Source organism: Botrytis cinerea, chromosome 4 (genome assembly GCF_000143535.2).
Source record: "Botrytis cinerea B05.10 chromosome 4, complete sequence".
Taxonomy (NCBI): Eukaryota; Fungi; Ascomycota; class Leotiomycetes; order Helotiales; family Sclerotiniaceae; genus Botrytis; species Botrytis cinerea.
In genome coordinates this window covers 332,632-349,047 of record NC_037313.1, presented here as the reverse complement: position 1 = coordinate 349,047, position 16,416 = coordinate 332,632, and the positions used below count along the sequence as shown (strand labels likewise).

Below are 16,416 nucleotides of genomic sequence, written 5' to 3'. Positions count from 1 at the left end.
ATATCCACCAAATTGATAAAAATCACCACTCTCACCACTTTCGTTTATTTCACCAGATTCATCAGATTCATCAGATTCACCAAATCCATCGAATTCACCAAAAATTGATCGAATTGGTTCATTTGATCGATTTACTGTAAATTGACCAAATGGACCAAATCAATTGACCGAATCACCATTTCGTGAAAATCACATTGGTCAACATATAAGCTTTGAGTCTATTCACGCACGGTCAGATTTATTAAGAGATTTACTATGAGAAAATGGTAGTGTTGCAATCTCAGAGTAACGAATTCGAAGTTACTCTGTTAGTGTACCAGATTGCGCATATAAAAGGGCTCTTACGAATCAGATTAGAAGGAGCGAAAACAGTTTGAGATAATTTTGCTGTGTTTTTAGTAAAGTCGTAAAAAATAGGTTCTTTATATCATTTCACCTGACGTGGGTAGGGGAAATCGGATTCAAGGCAGAGAGCATTCTTGTACTGCGATACGACAATATATCGTGGGGTCATCGAACTCATATGTGTAACCTGCTGCCTATTCCTGACAAAATCATATAGGATATTAGGTAAGCTGAGGGCCCGTTTGCACACGGTTAGATTTAGAAGATTTATCATGGGAAAATGGTGGTATCTTACAATCAAAAAGTAACGAATTCGAAAACACCTTGTTTATGTATATAATATAATCCATTGCTCAATGAACTTGGGATATTGAGCAATGAATCTGTGTATCCTAATGAGTTCATTGTGCAACACCCATTTCAATCTGTTACGCTATACCCCAGGCCACACCGAAACCTAGTTTATTGAAAAATGTCCCAGCTCATTGCCCAATGTCAATGTTGCGGTACGCCCTGTAACAAATACTATGACACCGAAGAAAGCTGGAACTGTGTGGTCATGATCACGTGTTAAAGTTGTCAAAGAAGAGTAGCCAGGTGAACTTTTGATTTTGAGTTGGTCCGTAAATAAGCCGGGAATACGGCGTTGGGGTTTACATGAATGGAAATAAGCATCTTCCAAATCTAAAACTTTCATTTTGAGACATGTGATTAAGAATTTCATAGTTATTGCTAAAGTGAAAAGAACTTTAATGCTGGGGGCAGAGAGAGAATATCGTACTGGTGGTTGGTGGTGTAGTAAAAGATAGAGCCCATTTTTGATTATCATCTTTTGGGTTCATCATCTTTTGGGTTTATAAGATTGATGGGCGACAGTTTTATAGGGTTGCAAGAGAATAGACATTTAAGGGATGAGCGGCTTGTCCAACGGTCGAGGTCGCATGAAACCGCGACCAAAACTGCTGTTTTGAGTAGTCTAAACCACAGTACTCGGACATAGGGTATAATAAGCCTCAATCGTACTCGCATTTTCAAATGTGGCTAGAAGAATTTCAGCCACATCCGAGGTTGCCAAGACTTTCTGGAAGAAGTGGCAACCTGACCCCACAGTGACAGCAAGGCTTAAAATTCATCTAACACGTGATCCATATGTGAGTCGGATTCATGGCTCTGCCTCATCATAATTTGAGGTGGGTGATATCAACAAGTTTTAGAAAAAAATAAGTTCTCTGATTATGATATGAAAATCGTACAGATCCTATGAGTAGTAGAGTAAAACTGTATACGAAATCTCTAATCACGTGAGATAGAACGTTATAACCCGACTGAGTATGAATGGCATATCTTCTGACGAGTATAGCTCCTACTTCTTTTTGTACTCAGTTCTATAATTACCTATTGTTCAATTTATTATATGGCGACAAAAATAATATTTCTATGTCTACATCGTGTCTACATTCGTAGACGTAGTTCTAGTATCAGAAATACTGCGGCTTGTGGCAGCCAATAGTGCAGCTCCACATGTTTCTGTTCAGCCTTATTTGATAGTAGTAAAGTAAAGCCCGTCAAAGATTTTGTATGTTTTCTTCGTACTGATCAGGCACTGACAATTATTCTGTGGGTGAACGTCTTCTCACTATTAAAAAAGTTCTTCTCAAACCTAGCATTGTCATGTCCAATTTAAATAATACTCATTTGAGCGGTCCGAAAACTTCGCTTTCTCCAAATAGCATTTTCGATCAGGCTGTGAAGAGGCTTCAGAATCCAGATCAAGATATTCTCAAGCAACACAATTCAACAAACAATATTAATATAGTTCTCGATGATGTATACAAACTAGCCAAAGAGAAACAAAGCACTTGCGAAAATAAAAGATGGAAATTCTCATATGGAAAGCATCGTGTCGTATTGCGAGACGTAGTGGAGAAGGTTACCTCACGGCTTGGAAGACTTACTCAAATTGGTGATATAATTGCGAATGTAGACCCAATTCATGTCGGCTTGCCATGGGCTGGTATCCGTCTTCTACTCCAGGTATAGCAAGATCTTATTTATTTTTCTTTGGTCCAATAAGTTCTTATATTGTTATTGACAGCTACGTAGGTGGTTACCTCTGACAGCCATACTATGGGTAGCCTCTTCATAGGACTCAAGGTTGCATTCGATACAATGGACCGATTGAAGGTATATATGGATTATTGGCAGAGTCTGCCGCCATCAAAAGCGTTGGAGAATCTCGAAAAGTCTTTGATCAACCTTTACGTGCTTCTGTTGAGGTTCCTTATCTCAGCTATTTATATATATGAGATGCCTACTATAAAGAGAACGTGGAAATCTTTTTGGCAAAACGAGGAAATACTGAATTTCGAGGCCGACCGCGATAAACTCATTGGAATGTTAGAACATGACGCCGAGAGCTGTGATCGTATTCTTAGTGATTACGATCGACAAAATATGAATCATAGCTTTGACCAAATTCGCGAATCGCTCAAGAAGCTGGACAAATTGCAAGATATTCAAGGATGTATTGAGTTGATTTCAGAGAAGATAGACCTAAACAGGCTACCAATCGCTGAAGGCGCTGCATTTGATTCATATGAAGATCAAAAAGAATCCAAATGTCTCCCTGGCACACGAATTGAATTGCAGCAACAAATTTTGGATTGGGCCGATGATCCTGATGGAAAATGCATATTCTGGCTGCAAGGTATTGCTGGTACAGGCAAATCTACCATTTCACGCACCGTTTCTCAATGTCTTGACGATAAAGGATTGTTAGGCGCCACTTTTTTCTTCAAGCGAACTCAAGATGATCGTAAAAACGCTAAGAAATTCGTTACCACTATCGCTCATTCCCTAGCAATCAAGATGCCGGAAATAGCACAGTCTGTTGCACAATCAATCAGCCATGATCCTAATGTTTTGAATGCAAACCTACCAAAACAATTCAAGAACTTAATCTTTGACCCGATTTCAACTTTCTCGCAGAGTTCTAGAATGGTTGTGGTCATTGACGCGCTCGACGAATGCGAGAAGGACGATGATATTCGGAAAATCTTCGAGCTTCTGAAACAATTCGACAATTTATCAACGACTACTCAAAAGATAACTTTAAGGGTCTTTATAACTAGCAGACCAGAACTTCTAATCCGGCTAGGCTTTGAGAAGATTTCCAGGAAAGCATTAAAAGGTGTTGCACTCCACGAAATTCCAAATGAGGTAATCGAGCGAGACATATCTATTTATCTCAAGCACGAACTTAATCAGATAAGAATGAACTGGCCCGAGGAAGAAAAATTCAACAGTCTAGTTAAAATGGCTGCCCCCTTATTCATTATTGCAGCCACAGCATGCCGTTTCATTATACGTCAAAGAGACATACAGAAGGGTCTCAACATCATCCTCAGTGGTGAGAGAAAGTTTAAGTCAAGATATGGCAAAATCTATCAACCAATCTTAGATCAAATACTGATTAGTCAAGAAGATGAAGATGAAGATGAAGACGAAGATGAGGAAGAAGAGAAGAACTTCCTTATTGAAGGATTTAAAGAGGTAGTTGGGACGATCATCAACCTTGCTGATCCACTATCCATTCGTACACTCTCTAACCTCCTCGATGTTGAAGAGGTGTATGTGAACAAGCAATTGGAACTTCTGCACTCGGTTCTTCACATCCCTAGTAAAGCAGATGCTCCAGTGAAAATTCTTCACCTTTCGTTTCGTGACTTTCTTCTTGATAAGGAAGAAAAAACTCCTAGCCGATTCCATGTGGATGAGGCAGAATCACATGGAAGAATAGCCACCAAGTGTATTCAAGTGATGTCTATGTCTGGATGTCTAAAGAAAGACTTGTGTGATGTCGCAAAACCTGGAGTGCTGCGAGATCAGGTTGAGAAGTCTGAGATTGATAGGTGTTTGCCAGCTCATGTTCAATATGCCTGTCGCTACTGGGTATATCATCTCGAGAAAAGTGGGTATAACGGTAGCGGGAATGAAATACACGAGTTCCTTAACAAGCACTTTCTCCATTGGCTAGAAGCTCTTTGTTGGATGGGAAAGATTTCAGAAGCTGTCCTCGCAATAACCAGCTTGGAATCTTGTATCACAGTAAGTTAAATGTATTGGGAAATATTCTTGAGGAATCGACTGACTCGTATAGGTTACTCAAGAGTCTCAATTACATACTTTTGTACATGATGCTAAACGATTCATTCTTCACAGCCGAATAGGGATTGAACAAGCTCCTCTTCAAATATATTGCTCAGGCCTTTTCTTTGCTCCAGAGAAGAGTATCATCCGAAAAACATTTCAAGATTGTATCCCAAGTTGGATTTATAAAATATCAAGGATACAATCAAATTGGAGTGCTGCTCTCCAAACACTCGAGGGTCATTCGAGCTACGTTTCATCAGTAGCCTTCTCACAGGACGGCAAGATAATAGCTTCAGGCTCTGTCGATCAAACGATCCGGCTCTGGGATACAGCAACGGGCGAATCGCTTCAAACGCTCGAGGGTCATTCGAGCGACGTTTCATCAGTAGCCTTCTCACAGGACGGCAAGATAGTAGCTTCAGGCTCTGGCGATAAAACGATTCGGCTCTGGGATACAGCAACGGGAAAATCGCTTCAAGCGCTCGAGGGTCGTTCGAGCTTAGAGGCATCCTCCGTCTTTGAACAATACTCTATATCGAACAATTGGATAGCTGAGGAGGTAGACAAAGGCATGCAAAATATTCTTTGGCTACCTCCAAATTATCGGCCATCTAGTACATCTTTTCATAAGGAAATTATAGTTATAGGGAGTTCATCTGGTAGAATTTTCTTTCTAAAGCTTGAGTATGGAAATCATATATTATCTACATAAAAACGAGTCTCAGTATATCTACAAAGTTCTCATTACTTCTGTATTTTTATATAATCTTCTTTTATCTTTTTCTCTCTCTAATAGAGAGATTGCGGGAGGCCTGTGATTATATAGACTGTGTATCTGTCACTTTGATTCTAGTATATTCTACCACAAACATATAATAATATCTTATTATAAAGAAATACAAATAATTCTTTTTCAGGTCGACTCAATTTCAAGCAATAGCGCGGAATTGATCGTGGTTCATGTCAATAAACAAAGTATAAAATCTGACCTTGTTCGAACATACTTAAATCTTTACTTATTGTTAGTAATTTCTTTGAATTCGATGTGATCTTACTTGTCGAGAATTGATGATTAATAAACACTATCTCACGATATTGGTATTGATGGCGGAGATCAAGTGATGGTTATAGATTGGGAATAATCTGTAATTGATACCACAACTTGGACAGGAAATAGGGACAACGGAAGTGCGGGTAATTTATTGCGCTGTTTTCAATTGAATTGTTAGTGTTAAAATGAGGCGAGACAAAGAGAAGAGAAAAGATTGCATGAAAATGCAGAAAGAAAGAGAGGAAGTGGAAAATGCCCTAGGTTTTATCATAATTTTCTAGTATATTAGGTGTGTCGAGATCGGCAATTTAGAGGTGGGGGAAGGGTTGGGGATGTGGGGAAGGCTGGAGGCGTGGGGGTGAGATGAATTGGGGACATGGGTTTGGGTTTGGATTTGGGTTTGGATTTGAGAGATTGGGGGAAGAAGGAAGAGGGGCGGGTGTAGGAATAGTATAAGGGCTCGTTCGGATCGATTTTTCTTTTGACATTTTCGCGTGATTTTTTAATTTACCCCTCCACCGCTTGGATGTTATCTGTAATCAATAAACGTTGACACCTCAAATAATTTTCTTAACAAAACATCGATACGTTAACAGCATACCTCGTCGTCGCTACACCTCACTGTCGCCATCAAAATGCCTATTTCAAATCCACCCATATCACTCAAAAGTCGAACAAAGCGTGTTTGGCGTAAGCATAATTTACATCAGACTGCTCTCTATCGAACATGTTCTCGAATGATATCTTTAACTTTCTGGAATGAATATGATCAGAAATATTGTCTCAAAGAACCTATGTATGGATAGTTATACAAAGAAAAAGGGAGCCAAAATATATAAAGGAAGACGTTTGAATGAAATACTCGAACAAAATCTTGATCAACGTCTGTTTAACAATTTTCGAATGCTTCGAGATACGTTTTTCAAACTTTGTGATTTTTGTTTCGAATATATCAAATTGAAGTCCTCGCAAGGAGTCATAATCGAAGAGAAATTAGCAATATTTATATTTGTTGTTACCAAAAAAACTAGTTTTGCAGATTCACAAGAGCTTTTTGATCGATCCAAAGCTACTATTGCTAGCTGTTTCATCAAACTCTTTATGCTATGCTTACTCCTCATATTCACGAGGTCAAGCTTCCTGAAAATCCGGATTATTTTCCTGGTCATAATAGGATTATCAATAATAAGAAATACTTTCCATGATTTGGAAATTGTATTGGAGCATTGAATGGTACTCACATTTATGCTTATTTAAAGATCAAGGATGCTGTACCATTCCGCAATCGAAAAGGTACTCTCACTCAAAATGTATTTGGTGTATGTATATTCGATCTTCAATTCTTTTGTATCTTTCCTGGATGGGAAGGTAGTGCTCATGGTACACGAGTATTAGAAGATGTCATGAACAAATGAGCATTTTCCGTACCACCTGGGAAATTTTATCTTGCAGATGCGGGGTATACTAATCGTTGGCCATTTTTAATACCTTACTGTGAAGTTCGTTATCATCTTCGAGAGCAGAATACCTTACAATTGCGACCCAAAAATAAGGAAGAGTTATTTAATCTTCGACATTCTAGTGCTCGCAATGCTGTTGAACGAATTTTTGGGGTTTTAATAAAGCTGGCTGGCGGATAGTGGATGACAACAATATATTTTAGTAAGATTGACACCAGACTCATTCATAACTCGATAGAAAAAAGGATGATAGTTCCATCTTGCGCAACCCTTTCTTTGGGACCCATAATTGATGTTCACATAATCATTATATCTAATCCTTTCTGTGTAGTTAATCATTAATATCACCAATTGTAGTGTTAGGATTGTGGGCAATAGGATCGTGGAAGCAAGAATGTGAAAGCAGGGTCGGAAAGGTATCGTTGTCGAGAAGATCGTAAAGAATGCAGAACTAGGAAACGAGGATTTAAATTCGGGATTCCTCATCTATGAAGGATGCGGGGGCTCAAACACAGCCACCACTAACGCAAGGGCTAGGCGGTCAAGGCTGCATAAAACCGCGACTAATTCGGCAGAATTCCGATACCCAAACCGCGTACTTAGACATAGGCTATTATAAAGATTATTGCTTGGTAGAGAGCGCAGCCGCAGGTGATGCAGTTGAGGTTACATTGCAGCTTAATGAGTCAGCGTTCAAGCGCTTAACGATACTACACGGATTATGCCACATCACATAGATATGACCCCGCAGCAAGGAAAAACAACATCATTCAACACTGAATATTTCTCAAGATAGCATTAATTCTTTAACGACAGGATCCTAACGCGAAGACATCTTTGAAAATGCCAAACAACACTGCTATACCAAAGGGTGATAATCATTCCGGACCTAGTTACAATTGTATCAGACAAGGTAATCGGAATTATTTCCTCTCGATTCATTTCTAATAGTGAAAGATCTTGAGCGTAGATCTACAGGGCATATCTCAATTCACGATCTATGCAATAAAGTAGGTCGAGAATATTCTCTATCCAAGACAGATTGCGAATGCTAACTGTTTTTCTCTCTCTTTCTCGAGACATTGCCTGAAGCCATGATAGTGTTAGTACTGGTCAATACATCCACCCACGCCTCACCATATTGAACAAAAACAGTTTCCTACCTTCTGAGAAGAGTTTGATCCACCTCAAGCTAGATAAGCAGCTTTCGGATCGATTTATAATCCCAGACTCCTTTTGGGATTCTGTATCTCAAGAAGCAAGTGGCTTTTTCAGATGTCAAGAAAGCAGGAGTGTTGATGACGTGTTAGAAGCTTATAGTAAGTCACCCCTATTTGTTTAAGACGAGAGAACTGAGGTTGATTCCAGCCACACTCTTCCGGGTTCTGATTAAGCAGCCAAATACTGGGTCAAGCAGCTGCAAAAGCAATGGCATTCTATATACATGGCACAAATTTACTTTCCTGACCTCCTGGTTGCCTTCCAATAAGCTTGTTGTTCTCTGCTTTGATCTACCACCTCCTTTTCAAAATACCTTGATTGCTTCTTTAATTAATTCTTCGACTCATCTGGAAATGCGAGATATGTATTCCATTCACGTTTTATTACTATGGGAGATAACAAAGTTATTTGATTTTGCTTTATGGTCATCGCGTGATCTTGTTAGAGATCTAGAGAAGGTATGTATGTATAAACTTAGGATTAATAAAATATCTAACAATATAAAGAACCGGGTATCAAAAGAAGATCCTCAACCAGATTATGATCGAATGCACGAGCTTGCAAGGCATGCCATACATACATCCGAGATGTTAGAAATGACACTTGAAACACTGACGGCTATCATTCGAGAGCACGAGCTTTTCTTCGACAACAATCCCGCATTACCGAAATCGATCAGAACGATATCTAAACAGACGATGAGAGATCTACGATTCCAAAACACCATTTTCAAATCTCTTCATTTAAGATCAAAGGCTCTTGAAGACAGGCTTCGTAATGAAATCAATTTGGTTAACGAACTATCCTCCCAATAATAAGTTCTATCTAACAGGCGAACAGGCCTTTAATATTGTAGCTGAATATGATAGTCGTATCTCCGTACGCTTGTCGAAAGAAATGCAGGTGGATAGTTTCTCTATGAGAACTATCGCAGTCTTAGGGCTTCTCTTCCTACCCGGAACCTTTATTTGTGTTGGTTATCATCTGGCCAGGGTAGGACTGACAAAGGCTAACTGGATATAGGCAATATTCAGTACCAGCTTTTTCAATTTTTCTCCGGGAAACACTACAGAACCACAACGCTGGGTGGTGTCAGATAAGTTTTGGATTTACTGGGTAGTGACAGTTCCATTAACTCTGGTGATCATGCTATTATGGTGCATATATCAGCCCTTGAGCCGAAATCAAAAGTGGGATCGGAGATGAGTATGCAAGTGACGGATACTTTAAGAATGAGTGGAAAGTTATATAATAAGATGAATAAGTGAGCTGGTTAAAGCAGGTTGTGATGGACAATGATGTGGTTACATTTACAACATATTTGTAATTAATACAACAATTTGATTATGATTTAGGATCTTGTATTTTTGTAAAAAGATTATTAATAGAAAAATTCCTCCAAAGATTTTAAGATGATGATGAATTGACTAGTAGCATTGCAATCGCAGATCAGACTAGCTCTACTCAAGAAAATAGCTTCTGAAGGCCGTAGAAGTCTTCCGGATAAGATGCCTTACGGCTAACTAGCAACTGTTCTATATTCTCCCGATTATTCAATGCTAACAGTTGCAGAGCAGATCATTCATTCCTATTCACTCCGTATATATCAGCGACCTTGCCAAGGCGTATAATGATTGCAATCTCGTGCCCGTTGTGAAGAGCCTATGACAACAAGGTTCGATTATCATTAGTTTTTTGAATCGATCTCGACTTCGCCTGTGTCAAGCAACAGCTTCACCACTACCTTGTGTCCTTCGTAAGAAGCTGCTTGAAGTGCATTACCATAATGACCCCCTTGTGCATTCACATCAGCTTTCGCTTCGAGCAAAAGCTTCACCACTACCTCGCGTCCATAGTAAGAAGCTGCTTGAAGTGCATTACCATAATGACCCCCTTGTGCATTCACATCAGCTTTCGCTTCGAGCAAAAGCTTCACCACTACCTCGCGTCCATAGTAAGAAGCTGCTTGAAGTGCATTACCATAATGACCCCCTTGTGCATTCACATCAGCTTTTGCTTCGAGCAAAAGCTTCACCACTACCTTGCGTCCATAGTAAGAAGCTACTTGAAGTGCATTACCATAATGACCCCCTTGTGCATTCACATCAGCTTTCGCTTCGAGCAATAGCTTCACCACTGCCTCGTGTCCTCTCGCAGAAGCTGCTTGAAGTGCATTGCTATAATCACCCCCTTGTGCATTCACATCAGCTTTCGCTTCGAGCAATAGCTTCACCACTACCTCGCGTCCTTCGTAAGAAGCTGCTTGAAGTGCATTACCATAATGACCCCCTTGCACATTCACATCAGCTTTCGCTTCGAGCAAAAGCTTCACCACTGCATCGTTTCCTTTATAACAAGCTGCTTGGAATGCATTGCCAAAATAACCCCCTTGTACATTCACATCAGCTTTCGCTTCGAGCAAAAGCTTCACCACTGCATCGTTTCCTTTATAACAAGCTGCTTGGAATGCATTGCCAAAATAACCCCCTTGTACATTCACATCAGCTTTCGCTTCGAGCAAAAGCTTCACCACCGCCTTGTATCCTCCTGCAGAAGCTGCTTGAAGTGCATTACCATAACTACCTCCTTGTGCATTCACATCAGCTTTCGCTTCGAGCAAAAGCTTCACCACCGCCTTGTATCCTTCTACAGAAGCTGCATAAAGTGCATTGCCATATATACCTCCTTGTGCATTCACATCAGCTTTCGCTTCGAGCAAAAGCATCACCACCGCCTCGTGTCCTCTTGTAGAAGCTGCTTGAAGTGCATTGCCATAACCACCTCCTTGTGCATTCACATCAGCTTTCGCTTCGAGCAAAAGCTTCACCACTACCTCGCGTCCATAGTAAGAAGCTGCTTGAAGTGCATTACCATAATGACCCCCTTGTGCATTCACATCAGCTTTCACATCAGCTTTCGCTTCGAGCAAAAGCTTCACCACTACCTCGTGTCCTCTCACAGAAGCTGCTTGAAGTGCATTGCCATATATACCTCCTTGTGCATTCACATCAGCTTTCGCTTCGAGCAATAGCTTTATCACTGTCTCGTATCCTCCTGCAGAAGCTGCTTGAAGTGCATTGCCATAACGACCCCCTTGTGCATTCACATCAGCTTTCGCTTCGAGCAATAGCTTCACCACTGCCTCGTGTCCTTTATAACAAGCTGCTTGAAGTGCATTGCCATAATCACCCCCTTGTGCATTTACATCAGCTTTCGCTTCGAGCAATAGCTTCACCACTACCTCGTGTCCTTCGTAAGAAGCTGCTTGAAGTGCATTACCATAATGACCCCCTTGCACATTCACATCAGCTTTCGCTTCGAGCAAAAGCTTCACCACTGCATCGTTTCCTTTATAACAAGCTGCTTGAAGTGCATTGCCAAAATAACCTTCTTGTGCATTCACATCAGCTTTCGCTTCGAGCAAAAGCTTCACCACTACCTCGTGTCCTCCTGCAGAAGCTGCTTGAAGTGCATTACCATAACTACCCCCTTGTGCATTCATATCAGCTTTCGCTTCGAGCAATAGCTTCACCACCGCCTCGTGTCCTCGGTAAGAAGCGGCATAAAGTGCATTACCATAATCACCCCCTTGTGCATTCACATCAGCTTTCGCTTCGAGCAAAAGCTTCACCACCGCCTCGTGTCCTTTGTAAGAAGCTGCTTGAAGTGCATTGCCATAACCACCCCCTTGTGCATTCACATCAGCTTTCGCTTCGAGCAAAAGCTTCACCACCGCCTTGTATCCTTCTACAGAAGCTGCATAAAGTGCATTGCCATATATACCTCCTTGTGCATTCACATCAGCTTTCGCTTCGAGCAAAAGCTTCACCATCGCCTCGTTTCCTTCGTAAGAAGCTACTTGAAGTGCATTGCCATATATACCTCCTTGTGCATTCACATCAGCTTTTGCTTCGAGCAAAAGCTTCACCACTAACTTGCGTCCATAGTAAGAAGCTGCTTGAAGTGCATTACCATAATGACCCCCTTGTGCATTCATATCAGCTTTCGCTTCGAGCAAAAGCTTCACCACCGCCTTGTATCCTTCTGCAGAAGCTGCATAAAGTGCATTGCCATAACGACCCCCTTGTGCATTCACATCAGCTTTCGCTTCGAGCAAAAGCTTCACCACCACCTCGCGTCCATAATAAGAAGCTGCTTGAAGTGCATTGCCATAACCACCTCCTTGTGCATTCACATCAGCTTTCGCTTCGAGCAATAGCTTTATCACTGTCTCGTATCCTCCTGCAGAAGCTGCTTGAAGTGCATTACCATAACTACCCCCTTGTGCATTCATATCAGCTTTCGCTTCAAGCAAAAGCTTCACCACCGCCTCGTGTCCTCGGTAAGAAGCTGCTTGAAGTGCATTGCCATAATCACCCCCTTGTGCATTCACATCAGCTTTCGCTTCGAGCAACAGCTTCACTACTGCTTCATTACCCCTTTCAGCTGACCACAATAATGGCGTTCTATCGGTTGAATCTCTTGAATCAACGTCTATCGACTTCTCTAGCAATATTGATACTAAGCTATCTAGTCCAAAGTATGCTGTTGGAAACAAATCCTGCTTCCATTCTGGCCTGCCTCCATATCTATTTTGTTTCCAATAGATTGAAAACCACAATAAGAAACGATTTGAGCTAACCTCGCAGGCAATCAAGCCCAAATCCTTCTCATTTTGGATTATGTCTTCAGCTTTCCTAAAATGCACAAACCAGTTGTTTGCAGAATAATCGAGAAAATGGTTCTCTGTACAGTATTGATCTACTTGAGATCTATCTTCTGACGAAGACAGTTTTTCAAAATCCTCGAATGACAGATACCACAAACAACATTCTGTCAATATAAGATTCGAAATCTTTGGTTCCAAGGAATGCTTCCAAGATCCTGATATCGAATTAGATATATTTGAGTTGAGAACAAGATATTCCTTGGCGGTTTGATGGATTAAGAAGACTTTTTTATCGATAATGCTAACAAATAGGCCACAAAGGTTCCGAATAGTGATCGTCAACTGTTCATCTTCTTGAATCTCGAGCTCTTCATGATTGCGGGTTTCATCCGTAATATACAATGCTACTCCTACTTCTCTTAGAGAGAGTGGCCTAGTTGCTCCCACAATGATATGCAATAATCTCCTAGCATCTCCAGGTTTCTTGCTTCTCTTCAAAATATTCTCATAAGCTTCTTGTATAGTTCCTGGCAATTCGCTCAGAAGAGTTTTCACCGTTTTGACATCAATTCTTGGTTCGGATTTTATACTTTCTAAGATAAGGTGTAACCATAGATAAGTCCGATTATTAACATTGGATAGGCCTTCCAAGAGCAGATCACGAGCTTTTATACTCGCTATAATTTTAGCTCTAGACATTTGTTCCACTCGAGCTTTAATAACACGATCAATCTCCGGACGGATTTTATCTGAATGCTTCTCTCCTTCAAGTCGAATACCAGGGATTTTATTTATTAACTCCTGAAACTTAAACTCTATATCCCAATACGGCCGACTAGTCAGAAAGAATTGAAAATTGTTCTTAGAAATTTCATTCGCTACCTGAATTTTCTCGAACTCCTTGAGTTTTGTAATAAGATCTTGTTGAGATTTATATTCGCATTCATCTAAAGCATCAATTAAAAAAACAATCTTTCCACACTCCGGATCCATTGCAATGTTTTGAATAATCTTCCATAGAACTTCCAAGTTTTTAGAAAGATGAGTCTTATTCTCTCGGAAAGCAGGCATGGCATGTTTGATCAACTTTGCTCCTTGTTCTGAAGTGAAGAGCTGATGAAGCAAAGCTGACAACGCACTTGCAGGGCTTCTTTGTTCATCAGATGTATCTTTGAAAAAGAAATAGCAAACAGTTGTTCCGTTCGCTTCCCGCTCAAGTAGACGTTCATCAACAAGTGCTCTTGATAGTACTGATTTACCACAACCGGGATCGGCAGTTACCCATAGCAAGCGGGATGTTGATTTATCTCTCCAGTCGAGAAATTTTGTATCCTCCAAGCACCAAAGACATGTTTCTTTTTCTCGTTTTGGATTTGAATTCTTCTGGGTCTCATAGTTTGTAGTGCGGAATGATTGGAGACATTGTTCTTCCTCATCTGTTCGCCGCCATTGTTTGAGTTGTTGTACGATATTATCGGTAACTACAAATATCAATTAATTATATTACTTCTTTAATTGCAAAGATATAAAATGGAAAATCATGAATTTGTCATCTAGTTATTGATCCAAAGCTAGCATAATACGAAGATATACTTGTTATATAACCAAAAAGAATTTGACCTGGGCCACAAGAATCAGAAATTACCGACCAAGTTCGATTGGGGACAAATTCGTCACAGCTTGTCCAGGTATGACTCTTAGAAGTTCCTTTGCATATGCCGCTGCAGTTGCTGCAGCATAAGGTTGCCATATTTTGTTCTTATGGGAGTCCGCATAATCACAAATTCCTCGAATAACCACACATGGGAATGTGTCCATCAAGCCTAACACAGATAAATTAATTATGTCAATTTCTGGTAAAAGAGAATTTTGGATTTACCTGCAGCTTCCATTTCGAAGCAAATGATATTCTTCTCTTCCGCCCACAAATCTCTCAAAACCGAGTCCTTCATTACCTGATCCGCCGAGCCAATAGTTCCATAATGTAACACCGGAGATGTACCACCCCGTTGTCTTCTTTTCACAAGATTGACATCAGCTAGGCCACAGCAAGCCTTACATGTCTTCTTTCCATTGACATGACCAACATTTCGCTTGAAAAGTCGATCTTTCCCGGATCCCTGGTACTCGAACTTTCGAGCCAGACCCGGACTAGTAGACACCATTCTCGTAAGATGTTCGGAAAGATTATTGCCACCTTTTCGTACGTACTGCCCCTGAAGCATGCCAATTGCATTAAGCAAGATGTTTGGTGGTTTGTTCAACGTTCCCGTTTGAAAAAATTCCCCTCCCTGGAGCGATTTCCCAAAATCATACTGCACAACAGCTTGGCTTGATTTGGAATGCAAGCTGATCACAACATCTCCAAGTCTGATGTCTCCCCTTTTCTCAACTTCATCATCCTCATCCTCATCCTCATCTTCATCTTCACAATCTTCCTTTGTATCTGAGTCTGATTCGATACAAGATGGCGCTCCACCACCAACACCAACCATCAAACCAAACCTGATTGCTTTGAAGCTTCGAAGCATGTCTTTCGCTACTATCGCAGCCGATACCTTGCCCGTATTCTTGGCAGGCAGACAAGCAATCACAACATTATGTGATCCAATCTTGCCCAAAAGATAAACATTTGTGTCTCCCGGGTCCGCAGCAGGTAGTACTGGATGTTCTTCATCCAACATCGCTCCTGCGACCACGAGCTCGGTCTCGTGCAAAGCGCATATCCACCCCACAGTATAATCGTCGTGTTCAAATGATCGAGAAGTTTCAGCCATATTCATCGATTCAGCCTCGCGAAAAAAGTTCGTTCACAGGATTCTAATTTATGTTTAGTGTTAGCCAAAGTTGGGGAAATTTGAAAAACGAACCCTAACTTGGTGTTATTCTAGTGTTTCTTATCAGGAAAAAAATTGAGAAAGAACGAAAGTTTGTAAGGTTCGTTATGAAAGGTTGTCTTTTGCCTTTTCAAAACGAATCTGCCCGTCGTCCAGCGGCTATATATGCGACCGCAAGGATTGTTCAGCTCACTTTCTATTTTTGTATTCCTTATCCTCAACCTCCAATAAGGCACAGCAACAGATTTTCATATTTTTCTTGTAAGCTTGCTATTTCAATTGCGTCAAACTATAGTCATAGGCTCTTTCAGCCTTCTCAGCGACTCCTGACTGAAATGACCTTATCGCCTTTCTGATAAATGTCATAGTTAGACCTTCAATATACGTTTTACCTAGTATCTACTTTCGTAAGGAAACAGTATGCGCCCGATTCCGACTGTGGCGAGGATATCAGCTGGCGCTAGTCTATTTAGAGATTGGGCGACATTCATTTGTTCGGGCCATCTAGTCACATCTGTAGGGAGTTATTTTGGAAATCAGAAAACGGAGACTTCGAACTTTGGATTATTGATTGGTGAAATGCGGGGTACAATAAGACGGCGAGGACGGCACTGCGATGGTTGAAGGAAAGATATCGGATCATCGGAGGTTGCTTGATTGGGTAAGGGCCTTGGCATCACT

General features: G+C 40.8%; 3 protein-coding genes across 4 annotated transcripts; 2 read left to right on the top strand and 1 right to left on the bottom strand.

Moving 5' to 3' along the window:
* The first annotated feature begins 1,939 nt into the window (after positions 1 to 1,939).
* BCIN_04g00920 (hypothetical protein) lies at positions 1,940 to 5,498 on the top strand. Its single transcript, XM_024692352.1, has 3 exons — positions 1,940 to 2,379; positions 2,449 to 4,452; positions 4,505 to 5,498. The coding sequence occupies exons 1-3, from the start codon at positions 2,017 to 2,019 to the stop codon at positions 5,207 to 5,209; spliced, it is 3,072 nt and encodes a 1,023-aa protein (XP_024548127.1). The 5' UTR covers positions 1,940 to 2,016; the 3' UTR covers positions 5,210 to 5,498.
* A 2,160-nt stretch (positions 5,499 to 7,658) lies between these two features.
* BCIN_04g00910 (hypothetical protein) lies at positions 7,659 to 9,630 on the top strand. Of its 2 annotated transcripts, XM_024692350.1 has the most exons (8): positions 7,659 to 7,921; positions 7,966 to 8,018; positions 8,088 to 8,110; positions 8,164 to 8,327; positions 8,377 to 8,687; positions 8,736 to 9,020; positions 9,070 to 9,201; positions 9,253 to 9,630. In XM_024692350.1, exons 1-8 carry the CDS (start codon positions 7,852 to 7,854, stop codon positions 9,433 to 9,435), a joined length of 1,221 nt encoding a protein of 406 aa, XP_024548126.1. In that variant the 5' UTR covers positions 7,659 to 7,851; the 3' UTR covers positions 9,436 to 9,630. The 2 variants fall into 2 exon arrangements, with proteins under 2 accessions (XP_024548126.1, XP_024548125.1); XM_024692351.1 differs by having other exon boundaries at positions 7,659 to 8,018.
* A 7-nt stretch (positions 9,631 to 9,637) lies between these two features.
* Positions 9,638 to 15,867, bottom strand: BCIN_04g00900 (hypothetical protein). Its single transcript, XM_024692349.1, has 4 exons — positions 15,769 to 15,867; positions 14,778 to 15,718; positions 14,548 to 14,721; positions 9,638 to 14,379 (listed from the first exon to the last, which is right to left on the bottom strand). Exons 2-4 carry the CDS (start codon positions 15,679 to 15,681, stop codon positions 9,917 to 9,919), a joined length of 5,541 nt encoding a protein of 1,846 aa, XP_024548124.1. The 5' UTR covers positions 15,682 to 15,718; positions 15,769 to 15,867; the 3' UTR covers positions 9,638 to 9,916.
* Positions 15,868 to 16,416: the final 549 nt, after the last annotated feature.

Bases quoted from the DNA above. Each gene is read 5' to 3' on its own strand.
- BCIN_04g00920 (XM_024692352.1), top strand. From the start codon at position 2,017: ATGTCCAATTTAAATAATACTCATTTGAGCGGTCCGAAAACTTCGCTT. The intron at 2,380-2,448 runs GTATAGCAAGAT...ACAGCTACGTAG, and splicing joins GTATCCGTCTTCTACTCCAG to GTGGTTACCTCTGACAGCCA. The intron at 4,453-4,504 runs GTAAGTTAAATG...TGACTCGTATAG, and splicing joins GCTTGGAATCTTGTATCACA to GTTACTCAAGAGTCTCAATT.
- BCIN_04g00910 (XM_024692350.1), top strand. From the start codon at position 7,852: ATGCCAAACAACACTGCTATACCAAAGGGTGATAATCATTCCGGACCT. The intron at 8,019-8,087 runs GTAGGTCGAGAA...CTCTTTCTCGAG, and splicing joins TTCACGATCTATGCAATAAA to ACATTGCCTGAAGCCATGAT. The intron at 9,202-9,252 runs GTTGGTTATCAT...AACTGGATATAG, and splicing joins TACCCGGAACCTTTATTTGT to GCAATATTCAGTACCAGCTT.
- BCIN_04g00900 (XM_024692349.1), bottom strand. From the start codon at position 15,681: ATGAATATGGCTGAAACTTCTCGATCATTTGAACACGACGATTATACT. The intron at 14,722-14,777 runs GTAAATCCAAAA...TATCTGTGTTAG, and splicing joins CTTCGAAATGGAAGCTGCAG to GCTTGATGGACACATTCCCA. The intron at 14,380-14,547 runs GTCGGTAATTTC...TGATATTTGTAG, and splicing joins TTTGTCCCCAATCGAACTTG to TTACCGATAATATCGTACAA.